Source organism: Clavelina lepadiformis, chromosome 2, assembly GCF_947623445.1.
Source record: "Clavelina lepadiformis chromosome 2, kaClaLepa1.1, whole genome shotgun sequence".
Classification (NCBI taxonomy): Eukaryota; Metazoa; Chordata; class Ascidiacea; order Aplousobranchia; family Clavelinidae; genus Clavelina; species Clavelina lepadiformis.
In genome coordinates, this window is record NC_135241.1 from 20,406,997 (window position 1) to 20,429,948 (window position 22,952).

General features: G+C 34.4%; 5 protein-coding genes and 1 long non-coding RNA gene across 8 annotated transcripts; 5 read left to right on the plus strand and 1 right to left on the minus strand.

The window, feature by feature from the left end:
* The first annotated feature begins 468 nt into the window (after positions 1-468).
* On the plus strand, positions 469-1,426 carry LOC143445332 (uncharacterized). The gene is made up of 3 exons (XR_013113810.1): positions 469-716; positions 868-1,025; positions 1,299-1,426. It is a non-coding gene; the product is annotated as an uncharacterized LOC143445332 (long non-coding RNA).
* Positions 1,427-1,587: 161 nt separating this feature from the next.
* Positions 1,588-6,880, plus strand: LOC143445329 (uncharacterized). The gene is made up of 13 exons (XM_076944361.1): positions 1,588-1,726; positions 1,885-2,030; positions 2,319-2,448; positions 2,628-2,744; positions 2,862-2,941; positions 3,118-3,334; positions 3,511-3,555; positions 3,676-3,734; positions 4,469-4,532; positions 4,815-4,882; positions 5,845-5,908; positions 6,010-6,056; positions 6,399-6,880. Exons 2-13 carry the CDS (start codon positions 1,923-1,925, stop codon positions 6,423-6,425), a joined length of 1,026 nt encoding a protein of 341 aa, XP_076800476.1. The 5' UTR covers positions 1,588-1,726; positions 1,885-1,922; the 3' UTR covers positions 6,426-6,880.
* Positions 6,881-9,111: 2,231 nt separating this feature from the next.
* LOC143445327 (tubulin epsilon chain-like) lies at positions 9,112-14,513 on the plus strand. Of its 3 annotated transcripts, none has more exons than XM_076944356.1 (2): positions 9,112-9,673; positions 12,512-14,513. In XM_076944356.1, exons 1-2 carry the CDS (start codon positions 9,623-9,625, stop codon positions 13,928-13,930), a joined length of 1,470 nt encoding a protein of 489 aa, XP_076800471.1. In that variant the 5' UTR covers positions 9,112-9,622; the 3' UTR covers positions 13,931-14,513. The 3 variants fall into 3 exon arrangements, with proteins under 3 accessions (XP_076800471.1, XP_076800472.1, XP_076800473.1); XM_076944357.1 differs by lacking the exon at positions 9,112-9,673 and adding an exon at positions 9,680-10,011; XM_076944358.1 differs by lacking the exon at positions 9,112-9,673 and adding an exon at positions 9,680-9,978.
* On the plus strand, positions 13,965-18,376 carry LOC143445330 (uncharacterized). Its single transcript, XM_076944362.1, has 5 exons — positions 13,965-14,917; positions 15,122-15,307; positions 15,463-15,563; positions 15,634-15,768; positions 17,844-18,376. The coding sequence occupies exons 1-5, from the start codon at positions 14,608-14,610 to the stop codon at positions 18,075-18,077; spliced, it is 966 nt and encodes a 321-aa protein (XP_076800477.1). The 5' UTR covers positions 13,965-14,607; the 3' UTR covers positions 18,078-18,376.
* A 10-nt stretch (positions 18,377-18,386) lies between these two features.
* Positions 18,387-20,352, plus strand: LOC143445328 (28S rRNA (uridine-N(3))-methyltransferase-like). Its single transcript, XM_076944360.1, has 2 exons — positions 18,387-18,684; positions 18,846-20,352. Exons 1-2 carry the CDS (start codon positions 18,394-18,396, stop codon positions 19,662-19,664), a joined length of 1,110 nt encoding a protein of 369 aa, XP_076800475.1. The 5' UTR covers positions 18,387-18,393; the 3' UTR covers positions 19,665-20,352.
* Positions 20,353-20,896: 544 nt separating this feature from the next.
* On the minus strand, positions 20,897-22,722 carry LOC143445331 (uncharacterized). The gene is made up of 4 exons (XM_076944363.1): positions 22,461-22,722; positions 22,070-22,180; positions 21,564-21,629; positions 20,897-21,313 (listed from the first exon to the last, which is right to left on the minus strand). Exons 1-4 carry the CDS (start codon positions 22,553-22,555, stop codon positions 21,001-21,003), a joined length of 585 nt encoding a protein of 194 aa, XP_076800478.1. The 5' UTR covers positions 22,556-22,722; the 3' UTR covers positions 20,897-21,000.
* Positions 22,723-22,952: the final 230 nt, after the last annotated feature.

The window sequence follows — 22,952 nt, forward strand, 5'->3', positions numbered from 1 at the left end:
TTCTACTTCCTCCTCACATGCTAATGGCTCTGCCATGATAAGTGGTATTAATTACGTGATAGCATGGGATAGTTTGTATAAACGTTCTTCCTTTGGGTGTCACCTGGACTAATTAATAACCTGATCAATTAAAGATTGATTAAAAACTCTCATGTTAAATAGAATATGCTGCGGATATGATGATATGCTTACGGGTATACCTTGTAACACAAACAAGACTCAACTTTTTCTTAAAGTGAGGGTGAAGATAAAATTCATTTTGTCTTTGCGAACAAGTCATATAGGCAGGAAGCAATTTTAGTTACTATATTTCGAGTAGTAACGACCATGTCATGTCACAAAAACTGCAGTGAACATGCAGAGAGAATATTGAAACCTGTAAGCTAAGTTTTGGATGCTCTCATATAGTTAATATCTCATATAATCAGAGGATGTAAAGTTTTCATACTAGCTTGAAAAAAACTTGGTGTTAGTTAGTATGTTGTTTTTGGTGATATTTCTGCTAGATTCGTATAACATGTGTTTAGCATAACAAAAAAAATTCGTGTTAATAAAAATAAAGAGAAGTAACTTTCTAGGTGTTTTTACAAGCTCAAGTAAATCTGACAACATAAACAGTGCAGCAAACAAACTGAAGAATTATATAATTAAACAGCAAAAACATATAAAAAGTCGTAATTGTACACTGATAATGGACCTGGCTGTGATACTTGGAGGTAAAAAGAGTTAATGTTCTGTAATGCTTGGGTTGAAATAACCATAGAAAATTTTTTGTGAAGTTAGTGAAGGAATAATGGTTGATTGCTTAATAAAGTAAATCCATCACTGCTTCTGCTTATTCAAGTCACCTTGAAACTTTATTTGTAGCTATTTTGCTTCTTCAACTTGAAGTGGAGTGTGGGAGCTCGGTAGAACTTTTTACACTATATAAGCAGCAAGCAACCAACTCCACTGTCTATATCAATGCAAAGTTATTGAATACTTCTGAAAACAATAATTGGACAATTTATTGGAATATCAATCAGGTATATATTCAACCATGGTTACAAAATTTAATAGAAGCTCAGAAAATGCTTTGTAATGGAGAAGAATAAACTCTTGGGACTTTTCTAGGTATTGGTTGCTCAGGTGCTTCATGATGCATCCTCTTGTGACAGTTGGGTTACTAATTCAAGTTATTCCCATGAAATCATTGTTACGTATGACACTTTTCAGTTATTATATTTTATAAGCAATGATGTAAATAATGTCTGATTGGCTTTTATTGTTTTATATGTGTCTAAATTTTCTATTTTTAGGAGACTCTGTACAAATGAAAGTTTCAGTACTACCCTTGTTATAAAGACTGTTCAACAGAAATTGAATGTTACCCTTGTTGGTGATTTCATTGATTTAACCAATTCAAGCCTTCTTCTAACTATCACAGGTATCTTTACTAAATGCAATACATACAAATTTACTGTATTATGACACGTTTAGTATAATTGTATATCTGCATTACTGTCATAAATGTAATAATGATGTATGGTTTCAGATTGTCCCACCAATTTTCACAATTGCCTTATTGTTGAGTTCTTGGTTGCAGAAAACAATGCAACTGGAAGCTTTAACTGCTCAAATGAGAAAGAGCTGTTTTACTACAATTCAGCAAAACCTGCGTTTAATGTCACAACTTGTCTTACTTCAGTCAAATGAAAGAATGCAAATGTTTTTCAGTTCTGGTCTGGTAATGATTTTTGTTTAGTGCTATTTGAAGTTACATTGATGCACCAATTAGTCGGCATTCTATAAAGTTCTTGTTCACCGAAAAACCTTTTCTCTCCCATAAATTTTGAATCATGAAATGCATAGAGTTTCTAAAGGTAAACTTTCTATTGCACTTAGCTCCAGATCCAGTTTCAATCAAAGGCAATTTAACTGCTATGAATGGCAGCAAGCTCTCTCTTACTTGTGAGTACAATGACACACTCCCAGTGGGAAATTCTTCCTTGTTTTATGTTGGAAAAAATCTTTTCAAAGAAGTGCTTAAGGTAAGGAAACTAAATGTGTTCTATGAAATGTTCTTACTTTTTTACATTGATTATGCTGGTATTCTGCTCTAGTTTAGCAAGAAAACATTTGAAATACTTGTTATTCTTATCAGAGTTTTGTTTTATGATAGAAAATACCAGATCAAAATACCAATATTAAGTAGTCTTAAATGTTTGATTTTTATTGCAAGAGTTTACATAAAAGTTTATGTAGCAATATAGACAAGTATGAAAATAATTCTAGAATGTTTTGCCAAACATGATACATTAGACTGACGTTTTAAATAGGGTAAACTGTTCACAAAAAACATTTCGGTGGACGACCACAACAAATCTATTTCTTGCCAGGCTGTTACCCCATTTACTAAGCTATATAATACCACTGGAAGGTCAAAACAGTATAGTTTGAATGTTTTGTGTAAGTATTGTCAGAATATGTCATTGCATAATTATGTTTGTTATATTTTCTTTGTGTTTATAAGATGCAATTCCTACATAACGTGCATTGACAATGCGTATATTATTTTTAATGGCACTACCTGTAATAAACAAGTATTTTTGATATCTAAGTGTCTTGCTTTGCATTATGTATTTTAGTTAATCCTTTCCAAAAACGCATTACCGAGTGCAACTGGTTTACTGAAAAGAATGAATCTTGTGCAGTTCCATTTTTGTCAAATCCAGATGCAAAATTTGTAGCTTTATTGAAAAATGGTATGAAAGTGTACAAAATTGCTGTAAATAATGAGTTTGTTTTAATTGGTTATCTAGACATAACAAAAAATACCATGAAATTATGAACATCAGACTCAAAACATTTTTAATGTTCAGACCAATTGATTAACAGAAGCTTTGGTAATTTGGAGTCGGAGGGTAATAAAAAACAAATTTTCCATTTTAACAAAGATGATGTAAGTGTTTTTGTTTATCATGTATAGCTGTATATATTAATAAATTTTAGAGAAATTTGAAATATATTATTTGCTATATGAAGTATACCAAAATATCATCTTCAAACTTTGTATTTTACATAAACTTTATGATTTGTTATTTGAATTCAAACTGGCTTATTTCATGTTTTTTTTAGGTTGTGCTGGATGATGAAGGAACTTATAAAGTGGAACTAAGACTTCCGGGATCGTCAGATGAAGTTTTTATTAAGTTTAAAATTATTCTGAAAACTGACAACACAAAACAACTTCTAATTATTGCTATTATTTGTGCCCTTTCCTCCATTATACTTTTTAGTTTTCTTGTAATCATTGTTTGCAAGCGAAGAAAGATAAATGAAATGGCATACCAAGGTAATGGCTGTTTCCTGATATTAACACAAGGTGTTGTAATTAGAGTTTTTGCTTGTGTTCATATAGTATTAAAGCATCTTTTTAAAACTGAAAATACTGGTAGTAGACTATTTTGTATGATTGTAAATGGCAGTCATACTGACGAGTTATAAGTAAAACTTGTTCGTTTGTTGCAGCTCAACTTGATGGATACAATAACAGCGCACTTGAAAAACAAGAAGGTCTGAATTTATATCAACAACTGTATAAACTATCTTAGTGTTATAATTCATTTAATAGAAAATTAGTATGCTGTCATACATTATTAAGAACAATTCCAACAACTGCTTTTACCGTTACAGAACCAGGTTATATTGATGCCAACGTACTTCCCAGTGCAATAGGATCAAGTCATCAAACTGTATGTCAGTCTGCATTTGAACCATGCAGATCTTATCGCATGTTTTTTACAAACTCAAAGTTCGCTTTTGAACAATATTGTTGCAATAGCATTATTACAGACAGCAATTATGAGAGGCATCACACAACTAAATGGATGAGGCAAACAAAATATCAATGTAATAATAAGTCATGTGGGATATGTTTGTCGCTTATCTTCAATGAAGACGCCAATTGTATTGCTTTTCAAGTGCTGAAGCACTGTCCGCTTTAAGCACTGTCTGCTGTAAATTGCAGTGTCTCGTTAAATTTATGGCCCTTATTTACTAAAGAAGCTTGTGTCAATAAAGTTTGATATCACAATCGCAGCAGTTTACTGCTATATATCAAATGATAATGTTTTTGCGTAATACGATTTGAGCGTCACTGTTCATTGCATTTCCACTTTGTTGTTGAAAAGAAACACTTTATGGCAGCACGATCTGTCAGATGTAGAAATGTTTCCCTCAGTTGACTTAGATTTTTTTGGTGGTCTCGGACCCTGTTTGTACCATACATACCTTTGACCATTATCAGGACGATCTTGTTTTTACATATTTTGTAAAGCAGGTAGATTTGCATATTTGACTTCAGAAATCACCTCTTGTAACAATTCATAAACACTGTTGATTATTGTAACCATCCCGATAAACATCAGTTTTCAGTGACCAGAAAACTCAAATTCAATGGTGTTTACTATCCAGTATATTTTTTTAGATTTTAAGAACAAACCTTTTTCCACATTATGAAAATCTTAGAGAAAATATTAGCATCACAAGAGGTTGGTTGGCAGTTACAGTAAAAAGCTTTGTTGATAAAATCTTACAGTGAAATGTGGAGCAGGTTTTGAATGTTTTATTTTAATGTAGAAATTTATTATGGCATATAATATGCACTGTTTCCTGTTCAAAATTGGTTCTAAGATCATCATACATCTTATAGCAAAAATCAGCCTCAATAAGGCTAACTATAAGTGCAGGTTATATGCCATTTAGTTCCGATAAACATATTGTCTTCACCTTATTACTTCTTTTAAAAGTTGTTTCTAACTTTGTTTTTACAGATGAGTCTGGATATATTGCCTTTACTACAGTTCCACCGCAACAAAAAATCAATTCATTTCTGCAAAATGTAATTTACTTTTGACTCATAGCAGTTACAATAATCATTTTATCGTTGTTAAACTTGATACCAAAAGTTTACACCAGTATGTGTTGTCAGAGTGGTTCGAGTGCTAGGCTCGCAATAAAGCGACCTATGTCCATATAAAGCAGCACTACTATTGTAATGCTCTTGGGAAAAGCAGCAATACTATACTAAAAACTAAACTAAAAAGACTAAAACTTCAACTAAAAACCGATGCTTACTCCCATTCGATGATCCACATGTACAGTACCCAATTTGTACAATACAAGATAAAACACTAAAAATAATAATATGGAATTATGTGTGTTTGGGACTCGAGTAATGAGGAATCATCTCCAATTTTAAGTTGAACGAAGACGTTTTTATTCCAAGAATAAAGATTATGATACCATACCATGTTGTCTTTTGAAATGTTTATAGTTTTAGTTGGGTTTGTGTAGGTTGGTGTGGTGTTGTGTTGGTTATGTTTATTCATTGCTATACAAATGGTAAGTACAAAAATGGTATCGTCAAAGCTTGATGGTGTTGCAGTACTTCCTTGATTATTCGGTTGCCTGTTAAAGCGGCTTTATGATGTAAGCATACAATAAACCAAACAAACTGTGAGGCCTCTTGCAGCTTTAGCTATACAGTGTCTGTTCTCATTAATAATATTGCACTTGCAGTTCATCGTTACAAACAAAATTCCCTGTTGTATTTAAATCTTTTGGGATTCATATTCGAAAGGCAACGTAAAACATAAAAGAACTGTTTTATGTCTTAAACATAGGAATGCAATTATCCGTTTTTTGCTTGTCTGTTCAAATTTCTAAAACTATTGTACCAACTAGACCGGATAATCGAGGATGCACTGTGGTGACTTCCTTATTATTAGTAACAGTATTGGTCACCATATTTTTAATACATACACCATATTTTACAAAATGTGTATTTTACTGGATCTATAGGTTGCTCAGTCATCTGGTGTAATGGATAATAATACTTCAGAGAATTGTGATAATCCTTTGAAAGGTTAGACAACTTACAAACGCGTTTTTTGTCATAGACTGATTGTTTTTAACAACTACGGCTTCATCTGGGTATAAATTAGTAAAATAATTGTTTTGCTGCAGAGGAACCTACTTATCTCTCGCTTAATCCACTCAAGGTTTCTGTCAAGGCAAGTGATTTATAACTAATTTGAAATTACAGCATACTTCCCATGTTTCCTGTACATTACGGTCTGTAATTACGTACCTTATATAATACATTACAGCACTTCTAAATTTAGCATAAAAGTGGCATAAATAAGATAAGCTATAGTTTTGCTTATGATTGTGATCAATCTGTCTACTTGGTTCTTTAAGAACTAATACTGTACAGTATAAAAATGTTTCTAAAGAACAACTGTGCATTGTAAAATTAATTACTAAACCTTTTAAAATTTGATATTAAGTGCTTCGTGATTTATACAGTTAAGAAGCCGTAATGCTATTACAATAATATAACCATGGTTTTACAGGAGGCAAGACTAGAAACAAAGGTTTAGGTACTGCTAAAAATACGACTGCAATAATTTGTCTGGAACAATCAACAATGGTGGTAGGCACAGGCCATTGGAAACTGCATTCAACATTTGGAAAACTAAGAAATTAAAAATTACTTCTAGTGTGCTGCAGTTTGTGAAAAAGGGATTTTTGCATCTGACAGAGCATAGAAGATAAACTTGTATGCTTAGATTGTAAATGTTTGTCTCGTATAGGTATAACCTTTACCAAATCAAGAGCTTTCCTCAAAGGCTCACAGAGGGTAGTTGAAGTCTTTATTGTTTTGCAGTCATACCGTTAAATTGTTGTGTTACATTAAATGCATTATTTCTTTACACCGCTCACAATTCTGTATCTCAGAGCTACTGTGAAAATTTGTAATTTTATATCTGCTGCATAATTCTGCCTTTCAAAGAGCTGTGTGCCAGTGTGTACATAAACCACAATGGAACCCTTATTACGGACTTTATTTAGTAGACTTAAACAGTGAAAACACAAAACAGTTAAAGCATGCTACCAAACTGTAAGTACATAAACTCAAAATGCATGCAGTTTGCTGTAAAAATGTCATTTGTTAGGTGTAGCACAAAGCAGCTATATCACATTTAGACCATTTAACCACATTTGAAATTGTAATAAAAAGTGATATACTGGTGTGAAAATTTCAGCCAATTATATAACATATAATTTCAAAAATGTAGCTTACAGCTTGGTTAGCACAGATTTTATGGGTATTACATTTAGACATCAAATTTTTTGCACCATGTCACCCTTAAAATGTATAGCAGTTTGTGTTATAAAGCGAACAAAATAGCAACAAAAACAACCTGGGTATACATTAGTATTCATGGCGCAACAACATAAAACGTTTTTCTTCGAAACGAACTAAAGCAATTGGATAGTATGAAATGAATATATCTACCAACAAATATTTTGCTAAGCATGAAACAAGTCTTTTAATTTGCCAAAAATCGAACCATTTTGTAGTTTCACAAAAATTAGGTTTTAAAAATTTAAACTTTTCAAAATTTGACGCATTTGCTAATGCAGTATACAAGTCAATACAACATGCAACAGACAGAGTTTATCCGGATTTGAAAAGCAAGACAGCAACTTGTCCAAGGTAAAAGTATATAAAATGCTTCGTTTCGTGTGTAACATAGCTTCCGAAATTTCTTCCAACTATACAATGCCAGGTTGGGTTGTACTTTTTGTCGAATTCCTTCTTTATATAAGCAGCGATATCTTTTTCAATATTGTACTTTTCCAAAGCCTGTGTCGCACAATCGACTGCATCTTGTTGCATGTCTTCAGCCATATCGGCATTTTTAATTACTGCTTTTCTGTCAGACATCGTTAAGATTTTGTTGTATTTTTAATACAAGCAACAGCGTCGACGAATCTTGAAGTTACTACAGAGCTTACGGACCTAACTGGTCTTTCCAACAATGATCCACCGAACACAGATTTCGAACCGCAACTAGGCAACAACGACCGGAATTCTTTTGTAATGGCGGCGTGAAGGAATATTAATTCATATAATTGCAAAAGCACTTCACAATTTGCTGATGTGGTTTTCCAATTTTAATGAAAATTAGTGTCAGTTTCAATTTTTAACAATTAAACTTAAATTTTTGTAAAATGAATTTTATTGTACATATTGCTATAATATTTTGCATAAAAAAACAGACAAATGGCAAAAATAAAAGAGCTTTAAATCGTATATTGGATTCTGTGATCTGTAAACAATCGGTGGTTAGTATGGTAACAGTCACTATAGATATCATTTTACAAACATTTACTTAACAGACTTTCTACAAACAATAGGTCACTACTCACTTTGCAAATATGGGTTAGGTCTTTCAAAACTTCCGATCCTAATACTACAACCTTTTCTTTTATTTCAACTTGTATAAATACGTCATACTTTTAGATAAACACAGTATATCGCGGGTAGATTTGACATGAACAGATTTTGCCTAGAACTTCCACGATCCCCAATAATGCGGTATGTTTATTTGCAGTTCTGCATGTATTTTTACATCACGCCATTTAGAATTGCAGAACAATTAATTAAATATAAAAAAATCAGATGATAATAATTAATCAATCAATGCCAGACACTTCAATCTCGCCACACCCCATATTCCGATAGCCGAAGAAAACGAAAGCTTAATTAGTGTAATTAATTAGCATAATTAACTAAATTCTTCTATAAACTACAGTTTTCGTCGTTTTATAATCCCACCATTTAGGCTTATCAAGTACCGCGAATGGGTTAATAAAGAGGTAAGTGATTTTTAGTCAATCTAGTTCATATATATACAGTATATAGTTTACGGCAAACAATACCCACTGACAACGATGAAGTTTATTGTTTTAATCAGTAACATTTATTAACATACAGCAATTTACTTTATTGCACGAAACCATGAAAAAGCGATCAACTCTAACGTAAAGTAACTGAACTTCCCAGGCAAAAAACTTGATCACAAAATAAATATGAATTCCTCTACTGTTTTACATGCGCTCCAACATATTTGATACCATCATGATCAAGAGAAGAAAAAATTGAAATTTTCATTTCCACAACACGTGTTACTAAATGCTAAAATTCCGGACATTAGAGCACTTTTTAGAATTATTACCAGACACAGATTCAAACGCCGAAATTCAGGACATGTGGGGGAAATTAGGAGCGTATGGCAATCCTAGTCTAGCATACACAGAATAAGCCTAGCGGTTACATAGCCTGTCAGTAAATGTTTTACATCTTAGGGCTTAGGCTATTTCAATATGCAGTTTGTAATCCGCACGTTTCTTCAAAGATACCCAAATTAGCTGTTAACTTCGTAAGTTTTTCCAGTCCTGCAAACAACGAAACACGTTAGTAAAATTGTTTTCAAAACACCTCCTGGTTAAAAATCATTTCAGTAGTAGCCTAGGGTACGGTACCGTGCGTAATTGTACCCCAGTTAACTGAGTAGAAACAAGGTCTACCACAGGCTAGTTAATAAAATAAAATTGCTCAAGAAACGTAATTCTCTATTTAAAAACTTTGGAACTTTCCCTAACTAGTTGAAGATTCTAAAAAACTTGAACGTTTACGAACTTTTCCTGGCTTTTGCACACTAGGCCTATCAGCTTTCCCGCGACGATTTTCTTTCACTGCAGCTGACACTGAAGTCGTTACAGCGAGATGAATGATGTGAACTCCGAATCCATGAATAATAGCCTACAAATGCTTCACGTGCGTGGTTGTGCAATTCTGCACTAGGCCTAGAACCGATGCTTGTTGAGCACAATTCACAAAAAAATAGCCCTTATAGACTCTTGCAACCCAAACAATTTGTGAACATGTTTAGGTTAGGCTAGACCTAAATAGCAATTAACTTAGCATTGCTAATTTAACAGAAGCTAATGTAACGATTTTTACCTTTAAGAAAATTGTTTGGGTTTGTGTGAACATGAATGTCTTAATGCAGTGTATACAGTTGGTTTGTATTGTTTATTTTTTGCCACTAAAACGTTGGTCAAGGACAAATTCCAAATCTGGTATGGGAACTAGCTTTTATTGTATTAGGTTATGTAAGTATAGATGTGGCGGTTACTACTAATAATTGACAGTAACTACCAAATTATGGAAAATTAATATATTGCTATCTGACTCTTAAGAACGATTAGAAGGTTGCGAATGCTGTCTAGAAATTCCTAAACTTCAGTTGAATGGTTTATATGAATTTTAAGCACTGAGAGTCTGATTAATATTGGGTTTAATATTCTTCATTATTACTTCAAATAAACACTAAAAAAAATTAAAACAATATTATTATATAAAAAGATTTTAAGAATTAATTAGCAATCAAGCGCATCACTCTACATTTCATTTTGATTTAAAAGAATTGTTCACAGAGTTATTACGATCTATATCTTCTCATTCATTGAACTTTAAAAAAACTCTAACTGTATACTGAAGAACTAGTTTTAAGACAAAACTAGAACCAATCTAATACTAATTCTGAATGCGTAAAAACATAGCATGCAACGATACATTTATACGCTGAAGGAGATAATAAAGAAACAGAATTCCAACTTGAGGCGCAATGTGTTATCAATTACAGTAAATGATTTGGACTTTTAAACTAGAAGTTTTACGGTCAGGTGATAATTACAATTTGAAAATTTTCAATAAAAGGAAGCAAATGTCAATCAATATTGTCTATTTTTATGTTAACAATGTTGTTAATACGAGGTCAATCGTGCAGTTAAACATTTTTACCGATTAAGTTGTCAATCACATAGGGGTTATTTCGAATTCGGCAAACTCATAATGCAATGTAAGTAACATGTTTACAAAATATGATGACAAGTATGGAGTTATCATAGCGCAATAAGTTCAAAAGTGCAATGTAGATAGCATGTTAACGGAACTGATTGTCAATCAACTATTCTTCGATAAGTTTGCAATTATACCGTGAACTGAGATTGAACTTATGACAAGTATGACATTATGTAATAGCGCGGTAAATATCAGAAATATAATTATAGTGACACAACTTGGAAGACAATGGAAACAGTGTCTTCCAGATGCATAAACTTGTTTTATTTAAATTTTTATATTTCCCAAATTTAGTTAATTGTTTATCAGGAACACTAAACGAAAGCAAGTGTCCTTCATACCTAGCTCAAGGGTATTATGACAGTAACGCCGCTGCATTTCGTGCCAGCTGCCCAACTGAAAAAATACAGCAGTTTCAAACGAGAAATCATATGTGCGAATACGAAAATTTTGCATGATAGCATTCACTGAAGCCTAAATTCTATGTTTATTTATTATAAATTGGCGTTCAAACGGCTAGTTCTTCGTTCTTTATTTGTTATAAATTGGAAATGACGAAAGTTTATTCGGCCCACAGGATTTTTTGTATGCTGCTAGATGAATCTATAAAACTGTAAGTGGTAGATATGCACTGGAGAAAGATTGAGTAGTGCACACTTCGCTATTCGTTATACTCGTCTGCACACCCAAGCTCTTGTCGAATCCTGCCATAAAATATAGTTCGCTAATGAGAATCGAACCCTGCTGGCATATTTATGAGCCAGGTCCTTTAACTATTTTGCCATCGAGGTGACAATCTATTTGTGTAGATTTTGCCAATATAAATGTTGCCCAATTTGGGATATAACATGACGTTAACGCTCATATAAAGTTCATCATAAGAATACGGTCACGGAAACGAAATGGAAAATATTGTCCAAATAAGACCAGGACCGTGTTTAAATAGTTAAGTAGGCCTATGGAATAGATCTGAGAACTTACTGATTTAATGGAATTATTCTGACCATGTTAGCTAAACAGTCGCGAATGAAAACCTAAAGTCATTAAGCAAATAAACTACATTATAAAGAATGCTCATCCTGCTGGGTTGTCATCTCTTACCAAATTCGAAGACACAAGTATGACAGGAGATGTGTCACAGTGTAACACAATTCTACTAAACGTACTTTTTTCTAATAAAGAAGACCTTTGCACTTTTGGTGCAAAGCATACAAACTGGAACACAACACACCTTGCACTATAAACTTACGTACTTTTAGATGGCAACAACTTAAAATATAACCAAACAATTATATACATCAAATTACTTTTTGAACATTCAACGAAAAATACAATAATTCTGTTTATTTTATTTAAAAAACACAAAGTTATTATTAAAATGAATAATAATATGTTTTTTGTATTCTCTATGTTTTTATTTGAGGGGTGCAACCAATTTTCCAATGTTTATAAGATTTTTTGTGATTTGAGGTTACATACAGAAGGTTACACTTACACCCATATAGAGTACTAAAACTGCTCAGAGTGTATTGGCCTCCAATTGCGGACAAACTTTGTATGTACAGTAGACTTCACATTTTGATTGCAATTTCTAGAAAGAGGGTCATAAGAACATAGGGACAAATAATGCTGTAATGTTAAGGACATTTATAGTTTTTAAGGTTGAGAATAACAAAGTTTGTGTCCACAAAAACACATAATTTTAGCTATTTTAGTATAAACTAAACATGTTTCATTTTGCTTTACCAGGCAATGACTCAGTCAATTGTTATTCAAGTTGGCCAGTGTGGAAATCAAATAGGATGTCGCTTTTGGGATTTATGTCTACATGAGCATGCTTTCTACAATGAAAAGGGCATCTACGATGATGCAGTTTCAAGTTTTTTTAGAAACACTGATCACGCATGCGATATTCCCACCAAAATAGGGACAAATCAAATCAAGAATTTAAAAGCAAGAGCTATTCTGGTTGATATGGAAGAAGGTGTGATAAATGAACTTTTGGATGGTGATCTGGGTGAAATTTTTGATAATAAACAACTCATCACAGATGTTTCTGGATCTGGAAATAATTGGGCAACTGGAAACAAGGAATATGGCACTCGTTATAAGGAAAAAATCTTAGATCAAGTACGCAAAGCTGCTGAGCTCTGTGACTGTCTGCAGTGTTTCTTTGTTCTTCATTCAATGGGTGGTGGAACTGGATCTGGTTTAGGTACTGCAATTTTATCTTTGCTAGCGGACGAATTTCCTTATGTCTATCGATTTGTCATTCCTGTTTATCCTTCTGGCGATGATGATGTCATCACATCTCCTTACAACTCTGTGCTTGCTACAAATGAACTTACTGAGCATGCTGACTGTGTATTGCCCATTAATAACCAATCATTGATTAACATGTGCGCTAAAATTCAGCAGGCTCTCCCTCAGAAAAAATTTTCAAAATCTGCCGGTGGTAGTGTCTCCAGTGGTTCAAAACGCATTGGTAGTGACAAACCCTTTGATCAAATGAATAACATTGTTGCTAATGTCATGCTAAACATGACCAGTTCGGCTAGATTTGAGGGTTCTTTGAATGTTGATTTAAATGAAATAGCGATGAACTTGGTTCCATATCCTAAACTGCATTACCTTGTATCTAGTATATCACCCTTATATGTTTCAAAAGATGTTGGACTTTATGCCCGACGACTTGACCAGGCATTTAATGATTTATTTTCTAAAGATCATCAATTGATGGTCTCTGATCCACAGCGTAGTTTGTATCTTGCTTGTGCATTGATGGTTCGTGGTAAAAATGTTCAAGTTTCTGACGTTCGTCATAATATTTCTCGACTCTCTTCCAATCTCTGTTTTGTTAACTGGAATCACGAAGGCTGGAAGACTGGATTGTGTAACATACCTCCTGTTGGACAACAATACTCCCTTTTGGCTCTTGCCAATAACACGTGTATCAGACATGCTTTTACCGATTTGCGAACTCGTTTCTCAAAACTTTATTCCAGGAAGGCACATCTTCACCATTATGAAAAAGTTGATGGGTTTGATAGAAATTTGTTTTCTGAAAGCTTAAGCTCACTTGATAACATTGTGGCCCAGTATGAAGAGTTAGAGCACAAGTCTGGTTCTGGTACGCCTCAGTGCTTGCCAAGAATAAAGGTATTGTAACTTGTGAAGTTGTGAGATTCTTTGAACATTTTAATTACATACAGTACATGAAGCTGCCAGTTTGCAGTTAACAAGAAAAAAAGTTAATAATGGAAGTGGAGATGTTGTAGTTATTTGTAATTGTTTTTCTTTCCATTTTTTTCATTGTTTATATTTTGCTACTTTTTTATCAATATAAATAATACGTATGTAATTTGCTCTTAGTTAGTAATTGCACACCTACAATTTTGACCACAGTTGTTTATTTTTATATAAAATAGCATAGTAGGGCCAATCAAATACTATAAAAGTTTGTGATGTTATCATTCTTTTTTTTTATACATTGCCAATGTCTTCATTCACTGTTTAGTTTCTTCTGTGCCTTTCCATATTAACTACAGTTGTAAATACAGTAAGCATAAGATATTATTGTGGGTTTTTTATACTGAAGTATTTTTTTCTAAAATTTCATAAATTTTTTGCTAAAGCTATCTGTTTTTGTAACTTAATAAGTTTCACAAACCAACTTCATAAAATTTAGTAAAATGTCTAAATTAACGTCAAATGAAAAACAGTTTAACTATATAGGCCTGTATCCTTACAGTTTTAGCACATCTTCACTGCATAAAAGCAACTGTGCAATTTTATAGATGCGCTTAATGTCGCTCTTGTTTGTGATGTCTTAAACCAATGTTGTTATGCTGATATCCACCCGTTTGTTTATACGCCCAAGCTGTTTTACTTTGGTTTTGAGAAAATCCACTGTGTCAGTAAATCGAAACATCTACCATGTGAGTAGATGTTGGTTTCCGGGTAGAAGACACTTCAGTGATGATAAGCCTGTATCACATGATGTGAAGACATCAGATACAACAAGAAATCAACACAGGCGTGAACAATTAGCATTTTTGGAAGCAACATTGCATCGCATTGCGAAATTTCAAAATGACTACACCTGGAGGGGAAAACTGATGGTAGCAAGCACAGTGATGCTGCTAATATGCGCAGGTAATTTACATCCAGTCTATTTCATTGTGCAGTGATTTAATTTGGTGTTAAATTATGTAATTAAGCTTTGATATGTATATAGGCTTGCGTCATGCAGTGCAACCAATAGCTTGTTTGATTGCCACTTTTGTTTTTGCTGCTAGCATCAATTTCCTGGTTTGCAAGGATTTTGTTTCATTTTTCTATTGTTTCATTTTTACACAGTTGTGTATTTATACTCCTACCGAGATGAAATGAGAATCATGATGGCGGATGAAGTCTCACATGTTGCGAGTCGATCACTAGAAGATGACAAATTACTGAGCAATGCTGAACAACTGTCAAAAGATGTTTTGAATAACATACTGCATGATGACTCCATGAAGGAATCCGCCGCTGTGTTTCTTACCGGTAAGCGTAGAAGATGCAGCTGAAATGCACCTCCTACTAGGCTGCTGGTAGCAACCTATTTCACTTTCACCTATTTGTGTATTGTTAAAATGGTTGATACGTTTATAAACTAGCATTAGTGTCTGGTTTAACTCTGGTATTATTGTACATTAAAGATGTTATCACAAGTGCTGGAACAAAAGAAGCTATTACTCTATTGCTCTTGTCGGTCTTGAATGATCAACGTATCTTCAACAAAGTTGCAGAAAAGCTAAGGGTTAGATACATTCAGTAGTTTGAAAGAGAGCATAGGTTTAGGGTGTATCATGTAAATTTTTTAATATTAGAGCATCTTGTTGGACATCTTACATTCTGATGACACAAGAGATGTTGTCAAGGTGCAAGTTGAGAAGATTCTAGAAGATGAGTCCGTCAAAAATGCGCTTGAGAATCTTTTGTCTGATGTAACTGCCACACCGAAGGTTAGACAAATAGATAATAACACAAGGGAACACAATTTTTGTTGACTTCGATCTAACAATTGTTTTTGACTAACTTTTGGGCGCTGATTCCAAAAATGACATCAGTTTTTCTCTATCACGTCAAGTTTTTGAGCTAGCCACCCACCGCTTTGTCTCATAACCCACAAAAAAGTACAACATTTAAGACATTTGCGTTCATTGTATAAATCATTTTAAGAACTACAAGCAACTGAAAGTAACTCAATGGTTTTCAAATAAACATTTGTAAAGCTCTATTCTGTTCCTTAAAACGGATATTGCTTCTGCAGGACAAATAAAGTGCGAGTTTTAGGGCAAAAATTTACGCTTGTAGCTTTTCCTGGCATGTTCAAGCTGTGGGCATTCTCGTTTAATACTCCAGCAATAGTCAGCCAGCATTTGTAAGTCCCATCTTCCCTGATATCTTTCCTCCATCACCTTCAGATCTTGGTGGAATCTTTCTCCTTACTTATCGCTAACCGCAGCAAGGTTTTCCCGGGAATTAGCAAAATGGCTATGCAAAAACTGCATCTTGATGCTCACGTTGCAGCCGAGTTCTCTGTAGCTTTCCAATAGCTTCAGAACAATTTCGATATAATTCTCTGCCCGTGCATTCCCGAGAAATCCCTTGACAAGGTTTTTATATGATAACCACGCATTTTCTTCCAATTCTGACATTGAACCTCTGAAACGTTCATCTTTGTTGAGTTGCCGTTGAGCTTTAATTTTTTGCATTGACAGGCCAAGAAAAGCCCAAACGAGGTAATTAAAACAGTTGCTTTCAGTTGTCAATGCTTTAAAGAATTGCCTCATTAGGCCGAGCTTTATATGCAGATGTGGGAAAATAAATTTCTCTCTGTCAACAAGTGTTTCATGTAGAATATTGGGATCACCAGGTTTAAGGTCAGATCTCGGAGGCCAGTTCCTCTCCACCCAGTGCTGATCTCGAGCTCTGCTGTCTCACATACACAAATAGCAGGGGTACTTTGTGTATCCGTGTTGCTGACCAAGAAGAAAACATAACATTTTAAGGTCAACACATATGATCCAATTGTGCTTGTGATATTGCAACAATTCAATGACTCTTTTTATGTTTCCGTATTCTTCACGAAGACTAACTGAATGTGCAATTGGTACTGCACCGTATAAATTGCTATTATAGAGAAGGACGCACTTTAAGATCCTCTTTGAGCTGTCAATGAACATTCGCCATTCAATTGAGTTGTAGATCGGAATTCCCAACTCCTCCAGTAAACCCTGTACCGGTATATTATGGCAATACACAAAGCTACTGTCACTTCGAAAGTATGGTAAAAACGCACTTTCTCTCGAACGAAAGTACGATACCTTCGCTCCTTTTCCAAAAAACATTCCACGCTTTTATGAAACTACAACTTCAAAACGAGGCAACTCGTGTTTTGAGCGCAGTTGACAAGCTTTTTAAACGTGTGGTGTAACCGAGTCGTCATTTTTTTAAAGGCATTTGACAGTTACTGATGCAAAATTGCACAATAGTGTGAAATGTTATGAACCAGGAACCACCACTCATCACTCAGCAAGGATAGGAACAGATATTATTTTATTGCTTGTCTGTTTTCCTGGAAAGTACGAGTACATACATGGTTGAAAGTGGAAAGCAACTAACTTCAATTTTACCATTCTTATCTAGTTTCGTTGGATGATTGCATCCTCCAACCAAAAATGGGGGAAAAGCATCGACCTAAATCGATGCCTGTGCCTTTTTTGCTTAATAATTCAGTTGATTCTTCTTGTATATAACTTACAATATGATTAGCCTGTGCATTCCTATTACAAATGGAAAAACAATACAGCTAAAGTCGTGAAAAGTTGCATATTTTGGATGTATGCTGTAGAGCAAAAACTTGACGTGATAGAAGAAAACTGGCGTCATTTTTGAATTCAGCACACCGGAATTAGCCTAAATCAAGTGCAAAATCAAAGTCAACAAATTTTTTGTTCAAAATTGTTCCCCAGTGTAATCATTATGAAATGTTCTGGTTATTGCATAATTTTAGATTTAATTTTTATTCTTCCAGGTACGGCAAACGCTATCAGACTTCTTCAGGGAGGTGCTTGCTTCCAAAACTGTCACAGAGCAGGGAAGCCAACTTGGCAAAGAAATAACTTCTAATGTTATTGGCGACAGAGCTGTCCAACAGCAGGCAGGGGACGCAATTTGGTCCGCTGTGAAATATTCAATAATTCCCAAACGTTTACAGTCTAACAACAATAATGATGAAAAGGAACCTATTCACGCTTTAAAAACATGAAGGTTGTAAAATCTGCGAAGCTGATCTTGATAACAGCGTGATAAACATTTCAATTTTCCTACCTCATTGTGCTTAGAATAATGATTTTCCGACATGCTGTGGCTATTCAGTTGTTGTTGTTTACTCAAAATATGTCCTGAAAGCGTTGTGGAGATTCTTTAATACTTAAGTTTTAACTTCTACTTTCCACTTCAGTTTAAAGGTTTTTTTTTAAATGTGCTGTTAGCTTTTAAGTCAGTTTGTTTGTTGAAATCAATGGTTGACTGTTACTATTGACACTGTTAATTTCTTTTGTTAGATTAATTCTTTTGTAAAGATGGTTAAGCATAAAAAAGATGAACTGAAATTGAAGCGTAAAGCGGATCGAAAACTGCACAAAGAAGAAAAGAAAATAAGAAAAATTGAAAAAGAATATGCAAAAAAGAAAAAATCATCTGAACAAAATAAGAAGACTGAGGTTGTTAATGAAGTGAAAAACGGAAATAGTACGGGAAGGGATTACACAGTCAGTGTTGCAATACCTGGCTCAATTCTTGACAATGCCCAGTCTCCAGAGCTTAGGACTTATCTGGCTGGACAAATAGGAAGAGCATGTGTAGTGTTTCAGGTTTGTAGACAATGATCAACTTCACGCTAACAGCTAATCACTTTTGTAAACCAGGTCATTTGAAATTTTATTTATGCATATGTAGTTGGTCTTGTATATTCTGTACACATACAATACATATCTAATTACTCATATATCATTTTCATTGTATTTATCTTCAGATTGATGAAATTGTGGTTTATGATGAATCTGCCAGTGCCACAGAAAGCAACTCGACTGAAGGAGACTTTGCTGGAGTCGGTAAAAAGGGTCAATGTAATGTCCAGCTAGCTCGCATTCTTCAATATCTTGAATGTCCGCAATACCTAAGGAAGGTATTCTTTCCAAAACACCATGATTTGCAATATGCAGGGATCTTGAACCCTCTAGATTGCCCTCACCATATGAGGGTTGACGATTTTATGCCATACAGGGAAGGTGTGGTAGTGGACAGGCCTGTTAAACCAGGCAAGGGCTCATTTGCAAACTGTGGCACTCACAAACTGGTGCAGATTGACAAGGTTCTTCAACCAAATATTAGAGTAACAGTTAAAATGCAGGCAGAAGGCGAAAAGCAGAAAAAATATCTTAAAGGCTGTGTAGTACCACCCGAGGCACCCAGGACTGATAAGGGCATATATTGGGGTTACGCCGTGAGATTAGCCAACTGTTTGAGCAGTGCCATCGTAGATTGTCCTTACAAAGATACGGGTAAGTATGATCTAACCGTCGGTACGTCCGAACGTGGTGACGGTATTGATGATTCAGAGCTGCCTAAATTTAAACACTGCTTGATTGTATTTGGCGGCGTTAAAGGACTAGAATCAGCACTAGAATCTGATGACGCTTTGTCTGGTATAGATGATCCTCGTCTGCTTTTTGATAAATACTTCAATACCTGCCCCATTCAAGGCAGTCGGACCATTCGAACGGAAGAAGCAATTCTGATATCAATGTCGGCTCTTAGGCCAAAAATTGGTGCTTGCTTTTCGTCTAAATAGATTTGACGTTCTCACAGGTTTTATGCGCTTGTCAAATGACATTCTTTTTGTTATGTAATTCTTAATATGGTTTAAGAATGAATATTAAAGACAAAAAACAAGCAATTGTTTTATTTGCAGACGTTTTGAGTTCTGCTTATCAATATTATTGTATTGGTGATGAGTAGGGCAACCAAAAGTCAATATGGTCAATTTTTTTTTACCTGCTCAGAATGCTATGAAACAAGCACAAAACAAATTTCAGCTTTGTACGACGTGTGGTATAGAAGTTATTAGGTCAGATAAAGTCAAAATGTTACGTTAGGTCAAAATACGGTCAAATTGTTTCGTTAGGTCTTTTTTTTAGGTCAAAATCTATTAAAATTGTAATTTTGTAATATTATTCTTCCGTTTTTCTCTTTTCTTGTACCGCAAACAATTCCAGTCCCGCAAATTTTACTTAGAACCAAAGCCACAAAGAGAGGGAAGGCTTTTCAGCGCGTTTGGTGACGTCACGATGTGACGGCATTGCATTTGAAACTGCAAGTTGTCAATCTTAATACGCAGAAACGAAAAAAAAGTCAACACTAGAAAAGCATTTTGTCATTTTTAAATGCAGCTTTAGATTAGAAAGTTGCTGTAGACATTGTAGAGACTATCAGTATAGCGTTTTTCAAAATGAGGTCAAAATTTAAACGTTTTAGGTCAAAATAAGGGCAAAATTTTGAACTTTTTAGGTCAAAATAAGGTCAATATTTAAACTTTTTAGGTCAAAATTTGCAAATTTTAAGGTCAAAATTTAAAATTTTTAGGTCAAAAAACTGGTTGTCCTAGTGATGAGTTACAACTCGAACGTCACTGTTAACAAAATGATTGCTAGCCTCCAATATTTATTCTTCGAATAACTGGTTCCCGACTCTATTCATTAAACATGAGTTGGTTTGTTGAGGATGTTTTCTGTGTCAGCTTTTCCGTAAAATGGCGGCTTAAATTTACTTCGTTGTGAGTGAACTCACTATTAGCAAACGCAAACTGAAAACCAGCAGTTGTTTTTCTCTTTCGTATTTGAGTAATTCAAAGCATCGCTTGCTGGTTAAATTTTATCGTGCAGATTGTAGTTGCAGGACTTGTTTTTTAATCGCTCACAAGTAATTTTTTTCACTTCCCTGCCTCAGATTTATGCAATTTTCATGAAGTTTGCTATCTCGTAATTTTTACGCGAAATAAAAAAGCTGCCAATGTTTGTTCGCTTCTGTATTTGTAAGAATATTGATAATTGTAAAGTGCCGTCTGGATTTGCATAGTTATTTCACCAATGCCACGATAGAATAGACGAGTAAATAGAGTCAGGGAAGTTTCAGTTCTCTAGCTTAATCCGTCTTAAGGCTTCAATGATGTTATGGGACAGAATACTACCATTCTGTACATTTTTGGCATGAAATTCTGCCACTTGCTGCCCGACCACTGACGCTTCGCTTTCGTAGAAATTCTTCAATTCCTCCACCCTTTTCACATCCAGGAAACATCCGGCAGGAGGTAAGGTGAGCTCGTTTTCCACTTCTCCCAAGTGCATGGGTGCGAAAAGTCCAAGTGTAAATTCAACCTTCAATCCTTTAAATTCTTTTATACCAAGACCGGCGAGGATTATTTGAGGGAAGGTCATGTTTTTTCTGAAAACATCAGACAATTCCGAAATTGTTATTCTACGTGGTTACGGGGTTTCGATATAAAAAAGTAATATCTGCTTAACAATAACACTACAGTAAGTCGCAAAATTATCACAATGACCGAATGTTTTTCTTGGCAAACGTGAAAAGCCTATAGGTCAAAGCATTACAATTATTTTATCTTTAGCGTCGCTTCCATCTTCACTATGTTATTAAGCTTTTTGTTACGCAAAACGAAAATAGCGAAACTCACCTATATTCAAAATGGCTTCTTGTTAGGAGTTGTTCGTAGCCATCCCCGTTACTCTCAAAAACGTACCTAAAAATATGCGCGTTGTTGTAACACCCTGGTCGTATTTGTCGATATTACAATGTCTTACTATTTAGTAATTACACGTAGCTTATCGGTTCCGCTTTTCATGCTGCACAAGATACGTATTTCATTACAACACCACTGCGTAATAACCTGCTGACGTGTTGTCAACGTACAGAAATAGTGAACGGTTGAGGGTAATGCTACCGTGGGGCTTTTGAAAAAAAATCGGTAAAAAGTTGAAAATGAATAAGGTGCTGTTTTACATTCGCGATGACAATAACCGACAAAAGCGTTCAAAAAATTAATGTCAACAATGAAGCCTAAAGTAACGTTTATGGGAAATTTCAGTAGCCTAAAGCTTTTTATATTTAAGCTTATCTCATTAAAAGAATGCATTTCAGCCCAAAGTCTTTAACAACGTCTTAAGTTAAACATGTACTTACCTTCTTAGGTATCTTTGAGAAATAGTCAACATGGTGTCGTAGTAAACGGAATCTTGTAAATTTCCAAGCATATCGTTATCTCTGTACCGCGTTGGAATCGGAGCAAAGTAGCTTTAAACAGAAAATTTTTTTTAAATTTATAACCCTTAATTTGGTCAAAAATTCGTAACAGAATATTTAAAAGTTGCAAGAAGGAATGGTAAAAGCGAAAAATTTCAGCAACTAAAACCGAGCAAAATTATTCCTGTTTAAGTATAAAGTTTCTGTTCTTCTCTCACGCATAAACCATATATTTTCGGTAAGAATTAATTATCTTTAAGAAGAGCGATGTAGTCTAGCCAATGTTTCATCAGCTGTCGTGAAATATTTCAAGTAGTTAATAGAATTTTACCTGTACTTTGTTATGTTCCATTCCGGAAGCTCTCGAATAGCGCACTGTCTTTGCAAGTTAATTATTGTGTCTTGGGCAAGTTTTTTAACTGCCATCGCCTATCTGAAACCGAACTAAGTGTAATAGACACTTTTCTTTCTTGGGGTTTTATACGACGTGAGGACGTTTTAGTTTGCGCGACGTCATAGCTTCATTAGCAAAGCATATTTTCGTCATAACATGAATGACTGGCAGAACACCCACATATGGGAAATACTATTAGAGCATACGTCGTGTGCGAAGTATTAATAAGTTATGTGTCACTTTAGTTTACGCCTCTACTACCTCAGTGTATGCGAGTATTTTAACGCCATGTTCTAGCACTTGCATTACTCTACGTATGCTTATACTTTAGACATCACAAGCGCGTAAGGTAAAGGTCATCTGTAGTGGTTCGTGGTACAACACGTGAAACCATTTTGCAATGAATTTCATATAAAGACAAATATAAAC

What these genes read in the sequence shown, in the direction of transcription:
- LOC143445329 (XM_076944361.1), top strand. Translation starts at nt 1,923, where the DNA reads ATGAATGGCAGCAAGCTCTCTCTTACTTGTGAGTACAATGACACACTC. An exon ending in TGTAGCTTTATTGAAAAATG is followed by an intron (nt 2,745 to 2,861) that starts GTATGAAAGTGT and finishes TTTAATGTTCAG; the next exon opens with ACCAATTGATTAACAGAAGC. An exon ending in TCAATTCATTTCTGCAAAAT is followed by an intron (nt 4,883 to 5,844) that starts GTAATTTACTTT and finishes CTGGATCTATAG; the next exon opens with GTTGCTCAGTCATCTGGTGT.
- LOC143445327 (XM_076944356.1), top strand. Translation starts at nt 9,623, where the DNA reads ATGAATGATGTGAACTCCGAATCCATGAATAATAGCCTACAAATGCTT. An exon ending in ATAGCCTACAAATGCTTCAC is followed by an intron (nt 9,674 to 12,511) that starts GTGCGTGGTTGT and finishes TTGCTTTACCAG; the next exon opens with GCAATGACTCAGTCAATTGT.
- LOC143445330 (XM_076944362.1), top strand. Translation starts at nt 14,608, where the DNA reads ATGCTGATATCCACCCGTTTGTTTATACGCCCAAGCTGTTTTACTTTG. An exon ending in GATGCTGCTAATATGCGCAG is followed by an intron (nt 14,918 to 15,121) that starts GTAATTTACATC and finishes ATTTTTACACAG; the next exon opens with TTGTGTATTTATACTCCTAC. An exon ending in ATGTAACTGCCACACCGAAG is followed by an intron (nt 15,769 to 17,843) that starts GTTAGACAAATA and finishes TTATTCTTCCAG; the next exon opens with GTACGGCAAACGCTATCAGA.
- LOC143445328 (XM_076944360.1), top strand. Translation starts at nt 18,394, where the DNA reads ATGGTTAAGCATAAAAAAGATGAACTGAAATTGAAGCGTAAAGCGGAT. An exon ending in GAGCATGTGTAGTGTTTCAG is followed by an intron (nt 18,685 to 18,845) that starts GTTTGTAGACAA and finishes ATTTATCTTCAG; the next exon opens with ATTGATGAAATTGTGGTTTA.
- LOC143445331 (XM_076944363.1), bottom strand. Translation starts at nt 22,555, where the DNA reads ATGGCAGTTAAAAAACTTGCCCAAGACACAATAATTAACTTGCAAAGA. An exon ending in TGGAACATAACAAAGTACAG is followed by an intron (nt 22,181 to 22,460) that starts GTAAAATTCTAT and finishes TTCTGTTTAAAG; the next exon opens with CTACTTTGCTCCGATTCCAA. An exon ending in TCTCAAAGATACCTAAGAAG is followed by an intron (nt 21,630 to 22,069) that starts GTAAGTACATGT and finishes GCATATTTTTAG; the next exon opens with GTACGTTTTTGAGAGTAACG.